The 18,944-nt window shown below is 45.6% G+C and overlaps 1 protein-coding gene across 3 annotated transcripts; it reads left to right on the forward strand.

Moving 5' to 3' along the window:
• The first annotated feature begins 3,015 nt into the window (after nt 1-3,015).
• Nucleotides 3,016-15,635, forward strand: CDKL2 (cyclin-dependent kinase-like 2 (CDC2-related kinase)). Of its 3 annotated transcripts, none has more exons than XM_010282052.1 (12): nt 3,016-3,251; nt 7,493-7,687; nt 8,601-8,779; nt 9,696-9,808; nt 10,132-10,271; nt 11,327-11,415; nt 11,930-12,056; nt 12,915-13,189; nt 13,646-13,736; nt 14,501-14,618; nt 14,733-14,839; nt 15,576-15,635. In XM_010282052.1, exons 1-12 carry the CDS (start codon nt 3,084-3,086, stop codon nt 15,633-15,635), a joined length of 1,662 nt encoding a protein of 553 aa, XP_010280354.1. In that variant the 5' UTR covers nt 3,016-3,083. The 3 variants fall into 3 exon arrangements, 2 of the variants coding, with proteins under 2 accessions (XP_010280354.1, XP_010280355.1); XM_010282053.1 differs by having other exon boundaries at nt 14,501-14,612; XR_737996.1 differs by lacking the exons at nt 12,915-13,189; nt 13,646-13,736; nt 14,501-14,618; nt 14,733-14,839; nt 15,576-15,635 and having other exon boundaries at nt 10,132-10,275; nt 11,930-11,976.
• The last annotated feature ends 3,309 nt before the right edge of the window (nt 15,636-18,944 follow it).

The following is an 18,944-nucleotide window of genomic DNA, read 5'->3' on the forward strand; positions in this document are numbered from 1 at the left end:
ATTCAAAGGAGCCGGAACGCACATCGACAGAAATCGTATCGGTCGCACTCAGCTCAAAATACTGAAAATGTCTTAACTCATCCTGGAGATACTGAGAAAATGAAACTATCTGGTTATTCATTGGTTTAGAGACAGGGATGTGTTTACTGTAAAAGTACCGATTCTCAGAAAAAGAAAGCTCTTCTAGCGATTGAATTTAGAACTCCTCTGCCCCTTTCTCATTAACCTGGGGGATGTCCTTTCCTGTGGCCACGGAAGATCAGAAGAGCTCATGAGAGTTTGCATTTAAAAGAAGACTAATATTCCCTATTGGTTCCAAATGCCGATATGAAATGGCATCGCCGGTAATTACACTTTTGAGAAGAGGAGTCAAGTTCAAGGTCCCTATTGGCTATAGGCGTCACCTTATAAAAGAGAAAAAAGGGTTTGTCTTAGATTAACCAAGACTGAACTCGGTCAATGCCATTCAGATACCAACAGGCTGTCAAACATTATCTGGAGCACGGGTGCTAGCAAGATAACTCACTCGTTGTTCACCACCTTCGATTTCTGTAGCTTTAAATTGTAGCGCCACACCAACACGCATCATCGTAAGCTAACGGTGATGTTATATATATATAAAAATCAAGATCACTCAAAAAACAAAACTCCAAAGCAACCTAGAGCCAAAAGAAATCGTCATGTTTAAGTTAGTTGCTGATGGTACAAACCAGCATTACTGACACAGCAGCGAGGCGGCTGGGCTCTCTAAAGAGAGATCCTGTCAACATTGGACACTGTCCATAAGCAAGAAAGGCTGGTTTCTCATACTGTTTGCTATGATTGAAGATAAAATACAATAGAAGAACCATCTGCACTGACGGAGTGAGTTTTTGACATCTGCTCTGCCTGTGCAGTTGTGGTTTGTGCCTTTGATTTAATGAAAGTGAAAGTAGTATCTCAGCAATTAAGAGTTAATTGGCAACAAGATGCCAGGACCCAGAGAGGGCACTTGCTACAATAATGATGAGTGGTAGAAGGTGGGAGGAATATAATAAATTAATGCCAACTGAGCTGTGATTTTTTTTTTTCCTGGAAATGTGAGGTCAGCCTTGAAAGGTGCATTACAGTGATTGCATGTAGGAAGTGAGAATGAGGGTGAAGAAGAAATAAAAATAACCAGAAATGAATTACAGAAGGTAAGGCATATCGACGTGACTCAAAAAGAAATACGATAAAGGTTTCAGAAAGTAGTATTGGAATATATGAGCAAGAGTATGTTGGCTTAAGTGTCAATCGGTAAATGCACACGCATGTTTCAACTTTGCTAGAAGCCTCTATGGAAGGAAACAGGTTACCTTCATGCCTGGTGTTAAATTGCACCTAAAATGTGCAGAAACTGCCACGTTTTTAAAATAAAACACACCGCATGGGCACCGATACAGAGATCCACTTGAAAGTAAATTATTCCACCTTTATCATTGCCACATTCCAAGCAACTAAGCTGCCTTGCAACAGCACGCAGCTGCTCAGACACAGAACGTGCTTTCAGTGAATTCATCCTGTTGTTTTATCTTGGCGCTCTTCCCACTGCACGTTTTCCTGCCAAGGTAGGATTGCTTAGTCACTTGTTCTTTATGTGTCTTGATGGCTTTAAGAAAAAAAACCTCAAGGGAAAATGCTTTATAAGGCTTTTTTACTCGTGACAGCCAAGTAGATTTCCAGCACGTCTTGGGCGCTCTCTTAGGCTGGCTTTGTTAGGAAGGAGTCGGGCATCTCTTCTGCTGCGAACTCAAGAGATTTGTTGACTGGCTCTTCCTGTCATCCCGGTACCTCGGCCCAGCACTGGATAGCAATCCTCGACTGAGGGGATGGGGATGTGGAGGTCGTCAAGGCCAAAGCAAAGGAGGAAATTTTAGGAGCAGTGGGCCTTAAGGAGCAGGAGGCTGTTGTGATTATCGTGGACAACCAGGTCGTCGACAAGGGGAATGCCCAGCACAACCAAAAGGACCTCTCAGCCCTATCTACGGTGCCATCACTACCGAACACAAAACGTTTTCCCCTTCTTCTGATGAGAAGAAGTACTCTTAAACCTTTTACACAATTAACAGAATAATGCCTGTCTAACAGATACATGGGCAACTTTTTTTTACCTTAAATCAGTAAACCTATTCCTCTGGGCTCTCGCAGCCTTTTTTTTTTGTGTTTACTTGGGGAAGGATACAGCTGACATAAGACAAGGCTGCTTCAGGTATTTGCTGGGTCCCCCACTCGTTTTCTAAAATTTTAGTAAAAGATTTGCAGTATGTTGTGTTTAAAAAAACAAACAGCAGCATTGTTTTGATAATCATGTTGATGGTTTATTAATAGCCAAGGAATCTTGTATGGCTGACGCCATACAACAGTACCTCACTGTTTGCCTTAGGCAAGAACTTAACTACGTAATTTCCCACTTTTTCTGTAAAAGACGTATAAAATATCAGGGTTACATTCTGTAGCAAGAGGAGTGGCTTGTTTCGATATGGTATGAGTGGCTCAGGTTTGATATTAATATATCAAATATGATATTTGATATTTAATATGAGTGGCTCGGGTTTGATATCAGCCCCCCTGAGGAGGGGGGGCCCCCTCAGAGGCGGACCAGAGGCGGGCCCGTTAGCAAATAATAAACGAATAAACCCCTCCCTGCGTCCTCCCGGACGGGCCTCGGCCCGCACACGACTACCGGTAACGAGCCGCACCCCCCGCACCTGGACAGGTGGTACCTCAAGAGCCCGGCCTCCGGGACCACCCGCCCTGCTTTCCCCACGGTGGCCAGCTCCCCGCCCCCCGCCCCCGCGCTCCCTCTTCCGCTGCCGCTTGCCGGTAGGGCCGGTTGCGGCGGACAGTCCTCCCTCAACGTCCGCTCGTTCTTCCGGCCGTGTCGTGCGGCTGTTGCGACAGGTCGGACGCGCCTTACGGCGCCTGTTTCCCTGGTGACGGTGCGTTGGGGCTGGACCTGCCGCCGTCGAGCAGCGGGGTGTGAGGCTCCGGTCCCTTCGACCCCTCCTTGGCCGCGGCCTAACGGAGTTTCTTCGGGCTCCCGCAGGGGGAAAGCCGCGGCCATGGAGAAGTACCAGGTGCTGGGCCTCGTGGGGGAAGGCAGTTACGGGGTGGTGACCAAGTGCAGAAACAAGGAGAGCGGGCAGATCGTCGCGGTGAAGAAGTTTCTGGAAAGTGAGGACGATGCTGTGGTGAGGAAGATCGCCGTGAGGGAAATCAAGCTGCTGAAGGTGAGCAGGGGGCTGTGAGGGCAACTGAGGGGAGTGGGCCTGTGTTTTCCAGGAAAGTCGAACCAAACCGATGGCTTTGTATTTAAATTTGTATCTCCTCCTTCAGCTGGCAGATGTTTGTGTCGCAGTATAGTATCTGCCATGAGCCACTGCACCGGAGTGGTTAATACAGAGCGAGACCTTTTCATTTTGAAGCTCCCTGTAGTTACTACTCTAGCAACCTGCCCTGCTGCAGGTGAGGGCAAGGATGCAGCTCAGCATGGGGAAGGAGAACAGTGGTGTGTGCTGGGCTCAAGGTGCCTCTTCACAGTGTATTTAGAATCGTACTCAGGTGTTTAAATACCTTGGTAAAGGCAAATGTCTCCTTCAAGCAGAATAGTAACCTTCCTGTCTGTGGTCTCAGCTGTTCTTGCAGTAAAGGTGCTAGCTGTTTAGAACTGGTGGGTGTGGGTGAAGGCTGCCTGTAAGGGAGTTGATAGGTTCTTGGGAGGAAACTGCTTCTTGAGACTCCTTACTAGTCCTTTAAGGAGTGGTGTTTATCCAGTGAAGTTATAGGATGGGTGTAGGTTTAAGCCACTGGGTCACTTTTGAAAGGGAAACACAGTTGCTTCTGACCACGATTTACAAAGTATAACCAAATCCAAACCAAAAGACACTAGCTTGGGTCCTGTTTGTATTTCCATGAGCAGCTAAGCCATGGTAGATTCACTGAGCATTTGAGTTGTAGCCTTCCAGAGCTGCTTTTTGCTTTGGCCGGGCGCTGTGCTGGATTTGCCGGGCTAAACCAGACTTGATTAGAACCTAGTCTGTTTACGTGCCCTGTATTCAGCGGGAAAAGGTATGAGGAAGGGAGTCACAAGGTCTCTATTGCCTCCTAGTAGTAATTGTATCCCCCCCTATTGCGTGCCAAATTCAAGTGCCTTGCTGCTGTAAAATTGCTGAAAATTAAAGAAACGCAGAACTTTAAAAACCTGCAGGTGAGTGGTGACCTGGATGTGTGTCAGTGTGCTTAACCAGACCGGGTGCCGGTGTTACCCGAGATCTGCTTCTACAAATGTTTTACTTCATTTTATGTTACTAATGGCACTTTCCTGGCAGGCTTGTACTTCCAGTGAGAGGCTGGAGGAGGACGGGTATCAAATTCCCTGAACCTTATCCATCAATGGCTAGCCCCTAGGCTGAAGCCAGCTGGTATAATGTCCTTTGCTGTTTGAATGCGTGATTTGCCTGGTATCAGTCGTGGATGCTTTATACTCACCTAAATGTCCGGTCGTACTTGAGCTTGTTGGCTTCTTCTGAGCAGTGTTACGTGGTGTAGCCTTATTGTGTGGGTTGGTTTATTAAAGGTACTTCTCTTCATGGGCTGTAGATACTCTTGTCTGGGAAAATACCCAGGAGCTTTAGATAAACGGGGTTTTGTGTGTGTCTGCTCTTCAGTGTGTTGTTATACATCATTTTTGCTTCCTGTCTTGGCTTTGTTCTTCCTACAGAAGGTTTTGCAGGTTCCTAAACTGTTTCACTGCCAGTTAGTTTTTTTTCCTGCTGCGTTCCTTTGTGAATAGGATGCCAAGGATGCAGGGTGACATTCCCTGCCAGCACATAGATCATTTGTTCTGCTTGCGTTTTTGACCACCTTCAGCCCCTGCGTTTGCCACCGTAACCTCTAGCAGCACTTGCAGCGTTTTCCTTCTTCCCTCGTCCCGCAGGTGGTATGCATGAAAGAATGCTTGTCCCTGTGCGTGGGCACACGTGGTAGTTCTAAGCATTGGGACACGGGTGATGTCTCCGGTGAAGAAATGAAGGAAAGCCTTATTACAGTTGGAGTGCATCTAGGCTTTTACTCTGCCACGGGGTGTTCTAGAGGTGGGGATACAAGCCTGTCTCCTCTTTTCTTGGCTGCCACAAGTCTGCCAGACTTACAGTCCCTGTGCTGTGAAGGAAAAAGTGATCTCTGCCATTACCGCGAGAGCTATGGACCCTTAGAGTTAATAGAAATGCACGCACTGGAGCTTGAGATGCAGCCAGCAGCTCCAAGCGTTGTCCCCTCAAACTCTTTTAAAGCAGATCTGTGTGAGTCTGGATTGTACCTGATCTGTTGGCCGAGCTTGCTTAGTTACTGAGGCAAAGCACGTACCGCCTCCCAGGTGTGCTGGGAATTAACTTGTTTTCCTGGCTAAATGGGAACTTAGCCAGGGGAACATTTCCATATATCGCTCAGTAAGTGTGCCCTCTCACAGTTAAAATGAATACCTAGAGGTTTAATCTTTATGAGGTTTCTTCACTTGCATGCTCCCTTTGAACCTAATTTTATTGCTTTATAATGTATTTTTTGTCCTCCTGTTCCGGAGTTCAGGCAGAAATTTAATTGTGGCTGAAAACAGCAAAACCTCTTCAAGCCTCAGTTAGAAGAAAAATGTGTCTTCTGAAGAAATTACGCTTGAGAAAAGAGCTTTTTTTTTTTTCTTCTAACTGATCATCTTTTTTAAAATCTTCACTTTTCAGACCTTTGAAGAAGCCTGGGTCTTTGACAGACCTAGGTGCAAGTTGACTGGTGATCCCTGGGCTATAGTGCTGCCTTCAGGCAGCCTCCAAGGATATTTCCCTGCTAGGCTCCAAGCTAATGAATAGCCACACATTGTAGCATGGTCTGTTTTGTTCAAGTGGTGTGTGATAAACCCGTGTAACAAATTGGAGGTGGCTTCAAGGTGGGTCAGAATGTGATGACAAAGTAACTAGAAAATGCGTCAGCTTTTTTTTTCCTTTTCATTTAAGTTGCAGTCTTTTTTTCTGTAAAAGATCTTCAGCTTCCCCCACTGCATAATACTGTGTTAAAAAAAAAAAAAAAAACAACAACCAAAACAAACTCTTCAAATCCTTGACTTGTCAGTGTTCACTCTGGATCGACTGACAGAGTTCTATAGAAGCTGTTTAATTGTTAATGCTGTTATAGGTAAGAATGCTGAACTTGCTTTTTATCCATCGAATGTGCTTATATTCTGGCACATGTTCGTTACTGTAAATGTGTATAACCTGGCAGTGACAACAAATGCTTTGGATATGGTAGGAGCTTAAAGGAAAAGTCTTCTGTCAGTCTTCTTGGAAAAAATGAAGATACAGACACTTGTTGATGATGAACTGGCAGCTAGGTAGAACAGAGGTGTTGCAGCTGCTTTTTTTTTTTTTCTTCTAAATGGGGATGCAAGAGACTTTGAGAGCCTAAAGGAAAGAATGACAGAGGAGAGGAGTAAAACTTCCTGGAAACGTGGGAGAAAAGAGGTGAATCAGCTTTGGGTTGTTGGGAGAGGCAAAAAGAAGTTTTCTTGAAAGAAAAGAAAGACCTTAAAAGCTGTCTTCAGCGATCTTTTGAATCCTGTCTGGAAGGGGTAGCTAGCGTTGCAGCTCCTTGTGCCGTGCCCTGAGGGAGCAGACAGGGTAGCACAGTGTTACTTGGTCACCTTGATGAGAATGTCTCCTAAAGGAGTTTGAGTCGCAGGTACAGGCCAACCTTACGGGAACAAACTGCATTTACTGCTGCTTGAGCTGTTTGTAGGCAAAACCCGGGAACCGCAAAGGCAAGGAGTCTCTGCAGCTCACCAGTTGTGCCTAAATGCCCTGTTCTTCTTCCGCGGTGGTTGGAGACGTACTGGGCAGCACGCTGAACCTTCCAGTACAAACCATCCTGCTTTGTCTTTCCTGCTAGCTCGGGGACCTCTGGATTTCCCTTTGCCTTGGGAAGTCTTTGTGGGAGATGCTGTTAGCTGCCTGCTGTCTCTCGCGTGTCAACACCCTCCTCTGGAATTTTTTTTGACTTCCTCAAGATTTCTCTCACGTGGAACATAAGCATGCTCTAAAGCTTGTCAGGATCAGGGCATGAGTTAGTGTCACCTCTTCTATGAGGAGAGTATTGTGAGAAGCAGAAAGTATGAGATTTTTCAACGCACAACAGTGTATTTTGGGCATCCCCATTAAGAAGAAATGTCCTTAGTCAGTATTTAATTTACTTTTAGGTTACAAAAACAGGTGTCTGCGTATATGGTGGAAGTCCTCCAGATAATGTTAAAAACAAAATTTGCAAAATGTATTCTAAAATATCAGTGAGCTAATTTTAAGAATAAATGAGCGTTGAGTGCCATGAGCGTTCCAGGGCAGTGCACCAGCTGGGTTTCATTAAAAGTATATGGTTGCAGTTCACCCGTTATATGCTGTCAAGCTCTGACAAAGTATTTCCTGTTTTATAACAGCAACTCAGGCATGAGAATCTCGTGAACCTGCTGGAAGTGTGTAAAAAGAAGAAACGGTGGTATCTGGTGTTTGAATTTGTGGATCACACGGTGCTTGATGACCTTGAGGCGTTTCCAAACGGACTAGACTACAGCAGGGTTCGGAAATACTTATTTCAGATTATGAGAGGAGTAGAGTTTTGTCACAGTCATAATGTAAGTATGCACAAGAAGTCAGCTCTGCAGTTAACCTTGAATGAATAGGTACAGAAGCGTACATTTTTTAATATATATTAAAATTTAGAGAAACAAAGCTTTGGCTAAAAAGGAGTAGGTAGGGCAGGAGGGCTGGACTGAATTTCATATAAAATATCAGAGCTTGAACTCAGCTAATCCAGTAGTCTGTCTCTGATTGATCAGCTGATTTGTGAGAGCGTTTCAAAGGAAGGATCCAGAAGTCCTTGGCGATCCAATACTTGGTGCCACCTTATTGTAGGTTGGCTTATATTTCAGAGGGAGATAGTCTCTCTGTTCAAGGTTTGATTGTCATAGTGTCTATGTAAATATGTAGGCTTGCTTTTTCTCTTCAGTACTTCTAGGTTTTTGTTCTCAGTTAACTGATTACTAACAGGTTTGCCGATTTAATCCTACTTGTGTAACTATATATATTGACACAAGTGTGTTAGTTTATATATTTTTAAGTTTGGGAAACAGAGTCTCCTAAGAATTCCTGAAATACTCTCCACATTTAACTGCAGGATATGCCCATGGCTCTTGCAATACTTACAGCTCTTAAACTTGTGGTCAAGGCCAGATTTTCAAGCATGACAAATTGTGCCTGTTGAAATACCTATAGTAAATGCACTTGCAGAACATATGCAGAGGGGTATATAAAATAAATGTTTCTGGGTGGAAAAATTAGAGGTTCTGTGTTTCCCTGTGCATCTGGGTCAGCACTTGTTCGCTGACTGTGTGCACGTAGCTGTCTTTTACAGAGTCTGTATGTTTCCCATGCCTGCAAAAATACGATTTTCTACCTGGATGTGAGAGAACTATTTTTGGTGACCCAGCCAGTTTACTATGTAGAAATGGGGAATTTGTTTGCCTTGACTTGCTTTTCTCTGTGCAGATAATACATCGGGATATTAAGCCAGAGAACATACTAGTCTCCCAGTCGGGAGTTGTAAAACTGTGTGACTTTGGATTTGCCCGTACCTTAGCAGCTTCTGGGGAACCTTACACAGACTACGTGGCAACCCGATGGTACAGAGCTCCAGAGCTGCTGGTGGGAGATACCAAGTATGGCAAGTAAGAGACTGACAGGCAAGGCTGCAGAAGGGCTATGGGGAGTATGGGGGGCAGTGGGATGCTCTGTTTCTTGGGAGAGGCAAAGGGACTATTGCTTGGTAAACAGGTTAAAGGGGTGCTGGCCAGCATTCCTTGGTTATTCACTTATAAAGGTGAAAGCCTTCCACTTCTCTCTCCCACTCTGCAGCAAACTACTGCCAGTGCTAGGCTTTCCTGGCTCAAAAGGCAAGGAGACCAGTAGGCTGAGCCCTTGGCATTCCATGTCTAGAGGAGGTTTTCAGTTGCCGATGCTAGTTTTGGGGGAGGCTATGATAGACCTCCCTCCTGTGCAGTTGGAGTCATGGAGGGAAGGCAGAAAAGTCCCTCCAAACAATTCTAGGAGGACGTTTCAGGAGGGAAGAGGTGAGACGAATGAGTCTTGGTTTTTCTTACTGGGATCTCCAGTGCCGCAAAACCGGGTCTGAACTTAGACCATGATATTCACAGGTCTCTTAGTACAATTGTGCAGGTTTATGTATTTCCCTGTATTATTTAGACTTAATTTTCAGTAAATGTACCTGAAGAGCAGATGCTTGCAAAAAGAGGAGCTGCTTACCTTTGTGCTCTCTAAAGTGCAAGATTCTCCTAATGAGTTAGGTTGTATTAGTATTTTTAAAGCATTGGGATTTGGAACCTGATTTTACATCAGTCAGGCTTCTGCTGGCATTTGCCTGCTTCAGGAGCTGAATCCTTGCCATTCATCAGAGCATCTGTAAGCTTGGAAAACAGCTATCCTGCTGCTTAGGGGGCAAAGCTGCCCTCGAGGCTTGTAACCTGCTGAAGACGTGCTGTGCGCTGGCTGGCGCAGCCTTTAGATCTAAGAGATGAATGAAGCCGTTCTGATCTGGGGTGTTTTGTGTTTGTTTGTTTTCTCCAGGGCTGTGGATGTGTGGGCTATTGGCTCTCTGATAACAGAAATGCTTACAGGAGAGCCTCTCTTCCCTGGGGATTCAGACATTGACCAGCTCTACCATATCACCAAGTGCCTGGGTGAGAACAGCCTGTCGCCTGTCGGGCTCCTAGTGTCTCCTTAGTAATGAAGGAGTCAAACACGTTTTCACGGGGGGAAGAGGGTGTGGGGAGAAAGGCTGTGCTGTGCGCTGAACTGCTTCTGAGAGCTTGTACTCTTAGTGCCTTTTACAAAGGGCGAGCTAGGAGCTTGCAAGTACAGCATCAATTAGTGGCCCACAGGTGGAAAGAGAGCGACCCAGACTGTAGCCCTTACAGTAGTGCTGACCCAGTATTTCCGCCTCTCAAATGTGTCATGGAACTGTTCTGTATTTCTTCCACATGGTTGCTTTGTGTCATTCCAGGTAACTTAATTCCAAGACACCAAGAATTATTCTATAAAAATCCTCTCTTTGCTGGCATGAGGTTGCCTGAAGTGAAGGAGGCCGAATCTCTGGACAAACGATATCCCAAGCTCTCTGCTACAGTGCTAGATTTAGCCAAGGTAAGTAACTGATGGTTTATTATGAATGTTTCCCTGTTTACTTGTCTTTTGCCTTGGGGAGCCAAATACAGCCTACAGAAAGGGCTGGGACTGTTCGAGTGGCTTTCTATCAACTACCTGTGCAATGAGCAACCACTTGGGCTGGTAGCCTGGTGAGGACTGCAAGGATGAGACAACTACCATCCTGGGTGACCGGGGAGACTAAGCCAGTCCTCTTCAGAGCCCGCATGGTCACCGCATATCCTCCAGGGAGGATTTGTAGCATATCGTGCCCCACTGATTAAGTTTTCCAAGGAGGTTTGAAAGGTGAAAAAGGGCTTGTGTCTTGAAAACATCCCCCATAGACCTCACTGCATCAATTGATCTTTTGAAAGGTCTCCCAACAAGCTTTGCCCTTTGTGTGCTACCTAAGTGGATGCTTTGTAGATAATACCCAGCCCCTTACACCTTATTTGCTAGCAGAGCTGTGGGGATAGTGTTTTCTGCCAACCCTCCCTCCACCTGCTGGTGGAGTCACTGCAAGCAAAGTAGTCTTGGATGGGATGGCATCCAAACGCGTCCCTTGCTCTTGGAGCTACATGTCTAGTATGTGGGCATTAGGAAGCCTAAAACTGTGTAATAGATTGTGGAAAATCCTTCCAGGGAGTGCTTTTGTGCTTTCACACAGTAGTCTGGAGAACTGATATGTTGGGTAGCTAAAACAACCCAAAAACCACGTGGTTGTATTTGAAATGCCTAATGAGCAAAACAGATTCTAAAGCCTTAGCCAAACAAATGTGACTGAAACCAAGGGAGGTTTACTGAGAGTGGAGTGGTCTCTTTGTACGACAGGTATTCCCTATGCGATGAGTCTTTGTGAACCTTAGTGAGTGGAATGGAAGCAGCCAACAAACATTAAACTTTTTTGGTAGTGGTGTCTCTTGGGCTCATCTCAATATAAGAGGCCCTGGAAGGGGGAGTTTTGCAGCTTGCTTTCTTGACTTCGCTTGGAAACGCTAAAGCTTTTGTTTCATTTCTAATGTGTTTGCCTCCTAATGTTTATGTTGATTTGACAGAAGTGTTTGCAGATTGATCCAGACAAAAGACCATCCTGTGCTGAACTTTTGCAGTGCGATTTCTTTAACAAGGATGGATTTGCTGAAAGGTAAACAGTTCATTTCCTGCTCAAAGCAGGCTAATATTAGAAGGTAGTTAAGCAGTTGCCCTTGAAGGTTGCGTGCTGGGTTTGCAGAGCTGGAAGCCGCTGAATGTCTTGGTTTTGTTTGGTTTTAGCCTTCTTGGAAATAGGAGACCAGTTGAAAGGGAACACGTTGCAGCGGCATTTTTGCCTCATTACCTTGTCGTGACATTAATTAATCAGTGTGCGCACCCAGTGTCACACCATATTGGGTAGTATAGTCTTAGACTGCATTCACTGTCTGCATCTACACCCAATCGGGATACAAACACCTTTATTGCTATCATGTGAAAAGCGTGGGCTTGCAAGATTTTATTTATTTTAATGAATACGTCATTTTTGGCTGGCTCTTCATGCGTTAAAAAGGTGCAGTTTGTTTCATTGCTTCAAAGGCCACAGGACCCTATGCTGAACACCAGTTGACAATGATATTGAGATTAACAGAAGCCCTTTTTTTTTTTCCTTCTTATATCAAATATAGATTTGCTCAGGAGCTTAAATTAAAGATTCAGAAAGATGCCAGAGACCACCAGTTACCAAAAAAATCAAAAATCAGCAAAAGGGACAAAGGTGAACTTTTGGAAGAAGGAAAAATGCTTGGTTTCCAGGTTGGTCCATCTCTATTTTCCAAACTTGTATTTTTTTTTCATGTTCTAAAATCATTATATAAGTATATGCAGCGGTTTAAGTTCACAGCAAAAATATAAGTGTAATGTCCATTTAATGTTTTTTAAAAAGACTAGGTCAGTGTGATGTGCCAGGGAAGCTCACTTTTGGAGGCCACTGAGTCTCAACAGCGCTGAAGACCTTGTTGCCCGATTCGAGACAGTACGTTAGGCCTGCACCCCCACAGCTCTGACACTCATGGAATACAGCCTGCAGGCTGCTGGGTACAGTTTCTGCGCCTTTGATGCTAGCTGTTTGGCCGCTACGCGTTTGCTCTAGTGCTTGGCTCGGCTGGCTGCAAGCAGCTGGTAAACTACATGGCGATGCAGTTACTGGCAAATACGGAGCTGAAGGGAGAATCAGTTGGGAAGCATAAGTCATGCTGAATTGTGAAAACGTGCTTGTATGCTGCTGTTGAACTTTGTTAAAGCTCTGTCTACAAAATTATGTATTTCGTTTTCCATCAGATAATAAGGAGTAGCGGCTTCAGGGTGACTTTGAGGTGAAATTGGACTCAGTTCTCTCTCATTTCTTTGGAAGTGACACGGGATACAGCTGTTCTTTCTCCATCTTTTCTAATCCCGTTCTAAAGTGCAAGTGACTTATTCACAGGGGGTACTGGAACCCCGACGGGTCTCCTCCTGTTGGACAAGTTAGAGGTTTTCTACTAAAAACAATACCATCTCCATCAGATCCTTGCAGAATCATGCAGGTTTAGGCTTTTTTCCCCACATGCGTTGCTCTAAGTTACTTTTTAAAGACGACTGTAAGAGAAAGATGCTGCTTATCTTCCCAAACAGGATTTTGGCATTGACCCAAAGAGCAGAGATGCAAAGCTACTAAAGGCGAAGCGCTCTAAAGCCGATGCAGAGAAAGCAGGCCGATCCTCCAACCTGAGCTTCCTCTACGACAGTGCAATCAACCCATTTAAAATAAGCCCTCAAACGAGCCTAAAAGATTCCAGCAGCAGCTTGGACTATGCCAAGAATGCAGGCATAGTTATCCCTCCCATCAACCAGAACTTTTCTCCCACTATGGTTGGAATGGGTCCGGTGCCTGGAAACCTTAATTACAGGTAACAGGAGCAGAGCTAGAAGAGATTGTATCCCTCGTCCCTGTTGCCAAGGAACTGTAATGCCCTGAGAGAGGTGCGGGGTGATGGTGCAGGAAGGCGAGATGCGGGTTTGGGACAGGACGCGGCTGGGAACAGCTCTTGGGTGGAGGATGGTACGCAGATCAGAAAGCCCAGCTTCACCTCGAGCAGCTGTGTGTGTCCTCATAGGCTCCCTGTGTTTCTGCACTTGGCATACAGCAACAGTTGCCCAGCTGCTGTGACACTGGCCCTTCTTTGACTCATAGCTTGTCCTGTGGACCAAACTTCTCTGTTAACTGAGCTCCCAAAGGATGTTCTCCCCCTGAGCCTTCTTTCTAAGCATTTAATGACAGTGTTTCTGGGTGTCTTGCATTTGTTGGTTTTATATCCACCGTGTTACCCCGGTTAATATAAAGTTTGGGGCATTTTTGATTACAGAGTCGATGAAAAGGGTAAAAAATACTTGAACGCGTTTCGAAAGCAACAGAAGCATTCTCCAGGGAGCCATTACAGTGTAAGCTTGACGTCGGTAAGTCATCTGTCTTTCCCCCTTGGCAAAGCAAAAAATAAACTCTGGAGTATGTGTTTTTGTTGTCAAGAATCCCATCTGTTGCAGCCTACACCACAGCTCCCAAGTAGAACTACTGTTTTCTGTACCCCTTTTTTCCTACGGGTGTGTCATCTGTTATCCTTTGCTAATAGGTATCTTATATTAAACATATCTTGTGTTAGAAGGAAATTTTAAATGGAGAGGGCAATCCGACACAGGATATCTGAGAGACGTGGAATATATCCATGGCCCCCTGCCTGGCTAGGAAAAGTAGGCTGTATGTGCTGTGCTGCTGAAGCAGATTTTAGGATTTGGATTTAACATGGTCGGGGACTTCCTTAGTCGTGTCACCAATGCTTTGAAAGTGGGTAATAAAAACAAGTGAAATGGAAAGCTTTGCACTGCAATCATTACCTAGGCAGTATTCTTCCCATGCCAGCAGGAAGGTTTGCCTTTTTACAGATAAGTAATCTGAGCCATTCTCCACATGTTATATTTTATCTCTCTGAAAGCAGACTCGCTTAGGTGATAGGGGTTTTTGCTGTGGCTTTTCAGTTGTTTATAATGTACAAATGACACTTGAGCAGAATGGATTCCTTCACACACATTAGAGTCTTTTCTTTTACTCTTGCGGAAGTTCCAACTATAGCAGAACGCTGCTGTGTTGATGCATTTTTAAGATTGAAAATAGCTTTGTGTTCTTCTATGTTTTCATGAACTGGTACTTATACCCTTGATTACAGGTTACTAATGAAAAAAACATCCTGCAGGCAAATAGGAAAAAATGGGAATTTTCCAAGACGGACGTACGTTTGCCAGAACTAAATCATCTCCCTGAACTGAGAGGAGTGGAAGGTATGAGCTTTGATGTCCTCTAAATAAAAGCTGGATACTAAATGAGTGGCAGGAGGCAGTGTGCGTTAAAACAGCCAGTTCTTGCTTCCTTAACGTGTATGCATTGGTTGTGTTTTGCAGCATGGCATCCCAGATTTCTGAAAAGGGAAAATAAAACAGTTTCAGAGTCCCGTGTACCCTCCCTTGCTGCTATTGACTGCCATAACACAAGTCTGGCCTCACAGCAGGTAATAAAGCAATAGATTAGTTTGTGCTGCTCTGTATTTGTTTGGTTCAGGGGACTTCCTGAAGAGCATGACCCACAAATGTCTAGTGTGACTCTTCAGAGAAGCAGAACTTGCCTCTGTTATGTAACTGTGTAAGTAAAAGGAGCTGAGGCCTTATGCTGGGGGGAAAAGGGAAGGGTCACGGATGAAACACGGGGCTCTATTTGTGTCTCTGAGGTCAGCTAAATAGTAGATTCTCACTGCTGAGACAGACAATGTGAATTGTTGCTGGATCAAGGTGGAAGTAAGCCTGATGTACCAGAATTGAAGAGAGACCAGGAGGAAAACGTGCTTTGAGGAGAACTGTTCTGATTGTCTCAAACGTTGAGAGGCTGAGTGCAGTAGGGAGCGTGAAAGCATAGGAGGTGGGCATAGGGAGAGAAGGGGAAAACTTTCAACTCTCTTAAATAAAGATGAGTTCCTCTGTAACGTTGAGATGTTGTTTGAGAGGTCAGTAATTCCACAGGCAGTCACTTTGGCTACCTTGATTCCAGTTGAGATTTGGCAGACTGTATCAGGGCAGGCAGGGGGGAAGCGTTTTTGAAGTCCGATTTGGTCAAAGAAGGGATTTGTTGCAAGTTAGATGTTGGCATTGCATATATCCCTAGAAGGTGGTTTCTGATTGTTCTCTCTAGTTATACTACACTTGGAAATTCACCTTCTCTTTTTTTTTTGTGTGTTTTTTCCCAATCTACAGCTGTCGGGGACCTTGATGCCTGATGCATCAGAAGCCAGCTTCCCTAGAGTTGAGCACTAGCCTTATGGAGAAGATCACACCTGCCTGTACAAGGTAGGCTTTAATTTCTGCTGTGTAGCCTTCTGGTGTCTTTCAAAGGAATAGTTTCATCAACCCCCTAACTGGGAGGTGCAATGGGAAAATCCTTTCAGAGTTGACATTCTCTGTTAGGACACCTAACTACGACAGACTTCTTACTGAGGGCGGCATGCAGCTTGCTTTACGTATACTGTGGCAGGTAAACTGTGTTCCTGAGCTGAGGTGGTGGGCATAGCAGCTCATGAAGTTGGGTGTTGAGCAAGCTGATAGAATAACAAAAAGGAGAAACTGGCTGCCTTCACGTGAGGAGTGGAAAAAATGGGTTGTGCGTACAGCACCGTCAAGCACATCACAGAAAATCGACTTCTTAGGAAGAAGGGAGAAGAGCATTTACAGGGGTTGTCAAGCTTGGCGTTAGGGAAAATTTTTAGTAATTATGTCATGCAATCCAAATTTAACGTAGCTGTTGATGCCTCAGTGCTCTCCAAGCATGAGATAGGAGTCTGGGAGCGAAGGCGGCCTAGGAAAAGTGCTGGATGGGTGGTTGACTTGTAGGCTTAATATTGAAGTACTAAGTTTGAACTCTGCCACTCTATTTGCACTTTCACTTAGCATTGCATCTTACCGTTCCAGATTGTTTTAACCTGGGGCTTTTGAATGTGGTTTTAATAATTTCTCATCTTGCCCATTGAAAGATAGACAGTTCCGTAAGTCACTTTGTCTGAAAGAAAACTCGTAGAACAAATTGTGTGGTTTTGTTTGTTGTCCTGCTTTTTTCTGTTGGGGTATTGTTACCTCTCGTTGCTCAGCATCTTCCAGAGATGTGCTGTATGTGTTGGAGTTTGTCTCGCCCTCTTGAAGGCAAGACTCGTGGTGCTTACCTGAGGGTTCTTACTCTCACGATCACCCTTCTTTCCTCACTGAGGCTGGGCAGAAGCACTATACCTTCTGGAGGGACCAGAAGTTGGGGAGAATGAAGAGGAAATGAAACAAGGTGCTCTGGGAGGGTACCTGTCCCTCTGGGATTCTCCCTGTGGCTGCAGGCACCACCAGGCACCGCAGCCTCTCTCCTCTCTTACTCGGTGTTAGTTACAGCTAGCCACGAGTGTGTCATGGCAATACTGTTAACACGCAGGTGCAAACTGCATCTTAGTCTTTTCTTTTGGGCTCCGGTGTTTCTTTTTTGAGGAGAGAGGGCAACTGCTGGCTCTGAAATCTCTGCATCAATGCTGCACATGCCCTTCATCTATGTGAGTGTGTTTGGCACTTAGATTCACATGATGTGATGGCTTAATGCTACTAGGAACAAAAGAGAAAAACAATTGGGATGGGAAGGAATCCTGGTAATATGAGTGGGGGGAAAAGAAACCTTACTAACGTTGTCTCATCTGTGAAGCACAGAGGTCCAAGTGCACAGTTTGACCAAGGTGAGGATGTGTAATAAATGAAAATAAAGGAAGTGTATCATCAGGGAGTGTACCTCTGTGGTTTTGTTAGCCCGTCCATATCATCATTCCGCTTTTCTCCTCCTGATGCAGGCGGCTGCAACAGCGGGAACAATCCACCCGAGTGTCCAGGGGCTAAGGCGGCACGGTCTCTGCGGGAGAGTTGGAGGAGCCCTTAACAGCACGCCGCCATGGGAAGCGGCTCAGGTCCGGTCCGAGGACAGAGCTCACGCTGCCATTGCTGCTGGATTTCTTGCATGCAAACCTGCTCCTGAAACGTTGACTTTCTGGCCAGGGCCAGGTCTTGTGTGATGCTGCTCAGGAAAAAAATACTGGTTATTGGTGTGTGACAAGGGCAGAAGCTAGTTTGGAGGATTTTGAAGGAAGCTGGGCTTGCTTTGTCTAATTTCTGCCCTCTTGAGAGTAGATAGCTGCTGAATTTGCCCTGTTTGGGTGGACTACATGATCTGTATATGAAAGCACCTTTACCTTGACAAAAATGTCAGTGAAGAAAATGTTTGTGCAAGAAATACAATGTTTAAATGTGTAAATGGTCCCAGTTGTTCCCTTGAAACCCTTGCTAATGCTCAGCAGCATGTGTGATCTTGTGTTGGGTTCCATTTCCCTCCATGCTTTCGTCCCCAGCTCTGGGCAGGGAGATGGGGATGAAAGCATGGAAGGAAACAGAACCTAACGTGTTTAACTAGGCCTGTTGTCTGGCCGGGCTCGGTGAAGGTCTGGCTGCTGTTAATGGTGAAGGAAGAATATTGGTGTAAAGTACTGAGCTGTGTAGCAAGTGGCATGTGAAATGGCTTCCGTGAGTGCTCAGTAACTCGCTTCAGTCGTAGGTCCTTTAGGTCCCCTGGGGAAATGGGACATCGAAGTGCAAAACTCAGCAGTGGCTTGTGGGGAGAGAAAGACGGCATCGTTTTCATCCTGGCACTGTTGGGAAACCATTCTGGCTTAACTGCCATCAAGCCGGATGTAGTCAGTTCTGTGGTGTCCCTATGGTGCTCACAGCTCTCTTCTCGTGGTAGCTTGAGGCTGTTGTCACAGCTCACACCGCTGTTCTCTCCACAAAATACAGCCTTTCCCATCCATGTATCATGGCCGAATACAGTATGAGTGGCGTCGTATTTAGAGCTTTGTGCCTATGCTGTGTTTTGACATGCACGAAAAGATTTCTAAATACAGGGATATTAACATTGCAGATTTCGTGGTACTATGTGCTTACAAATGTGCAATCTGCTCATTTTTCTTCCCTGGATTGGGTGTTCTGTCCGCTCATTTGTGTTGATGGCATTATCTGTGCTGAAAAAAAAAGACTTTTTGAATCAGTTTTAGGAGCTGACATGGTCTTTCTTAGAACCGTTTACCAGCACAGGTTCCTAAGGTCCCGTAGTGGCATCGGGACAGCTGCTAGCGGCCCGTGCTCGGCCAGTATGCCTGTTAGCTTTCCAGCTGGCCCAGCCTTCAGGCAAGGCAAGGGGAAGGGAATAGTGCTATTGCATTTTCTTTGCCCCTACCCAGAAACTGCTCTAAGGTAGCCCAGTTGTGCCCATAGCTAATGGTCCCAGGTGGCCATGGGCAAATACCAACTCAGTTGCTTAAAATTGACCTACCGGGAATTCACCAAGGCCCCAGCCCACTGAGCGGCCCCCAGCCACGGCCGAATGCCTCTCCCCTGGGCACGAGCAGCGTGACACTGAGCCTCGGCACCCGGGGGTGGTGGGTCCTTGTCTCGGGCACAGCGAATAAATCCTCGTGGGAAAGACTCGGGGGAAACTTCCCTGCGGTCCAGCTGCGGGCCGCTTTCCGCTGACGTGCGGAAAACAGACTCCACAAT

Source organism: Phaethon lepturus, unplaced genomic scaffold (assembly GCF_000687285.1).
Source record: "Phaethon lepturus isolate BGI_N335 unplaced genomic scaffold, ASM68728v1 scaffold34332, whole genome shotgun sequence".
Classification (NCBI taxonomy): Eukaryota; Metazoa; Chordata; class Aves; order Phaethontiformes; family Phaethontidae; genus Phaethon; species Phaethon lepturus.

Coding starts and splice junctions, on each gene's coding strand:
- CDKL2 (XM_010282052.1), top strand. CDS start 3,084: ATGGAGAAGTACCAGGTGCTGGGCCTCGTGGGGGAAGGCAGTTACGGG. Junction 3,252..7,492: donor GGGAAATCAAGCTGCTGAAG/GTGAGCAGGGGG, acceptor GTTTTATAACAG/CAACTCAGGCATGAGAATCT. Junction 14,619..14,732: donor GAGAGGAGTGGAAGGTATGA/GCTTTGATGTCC, acceptor TGTGTTTTGCAG/CATGGCATCCCAGATTTCTG.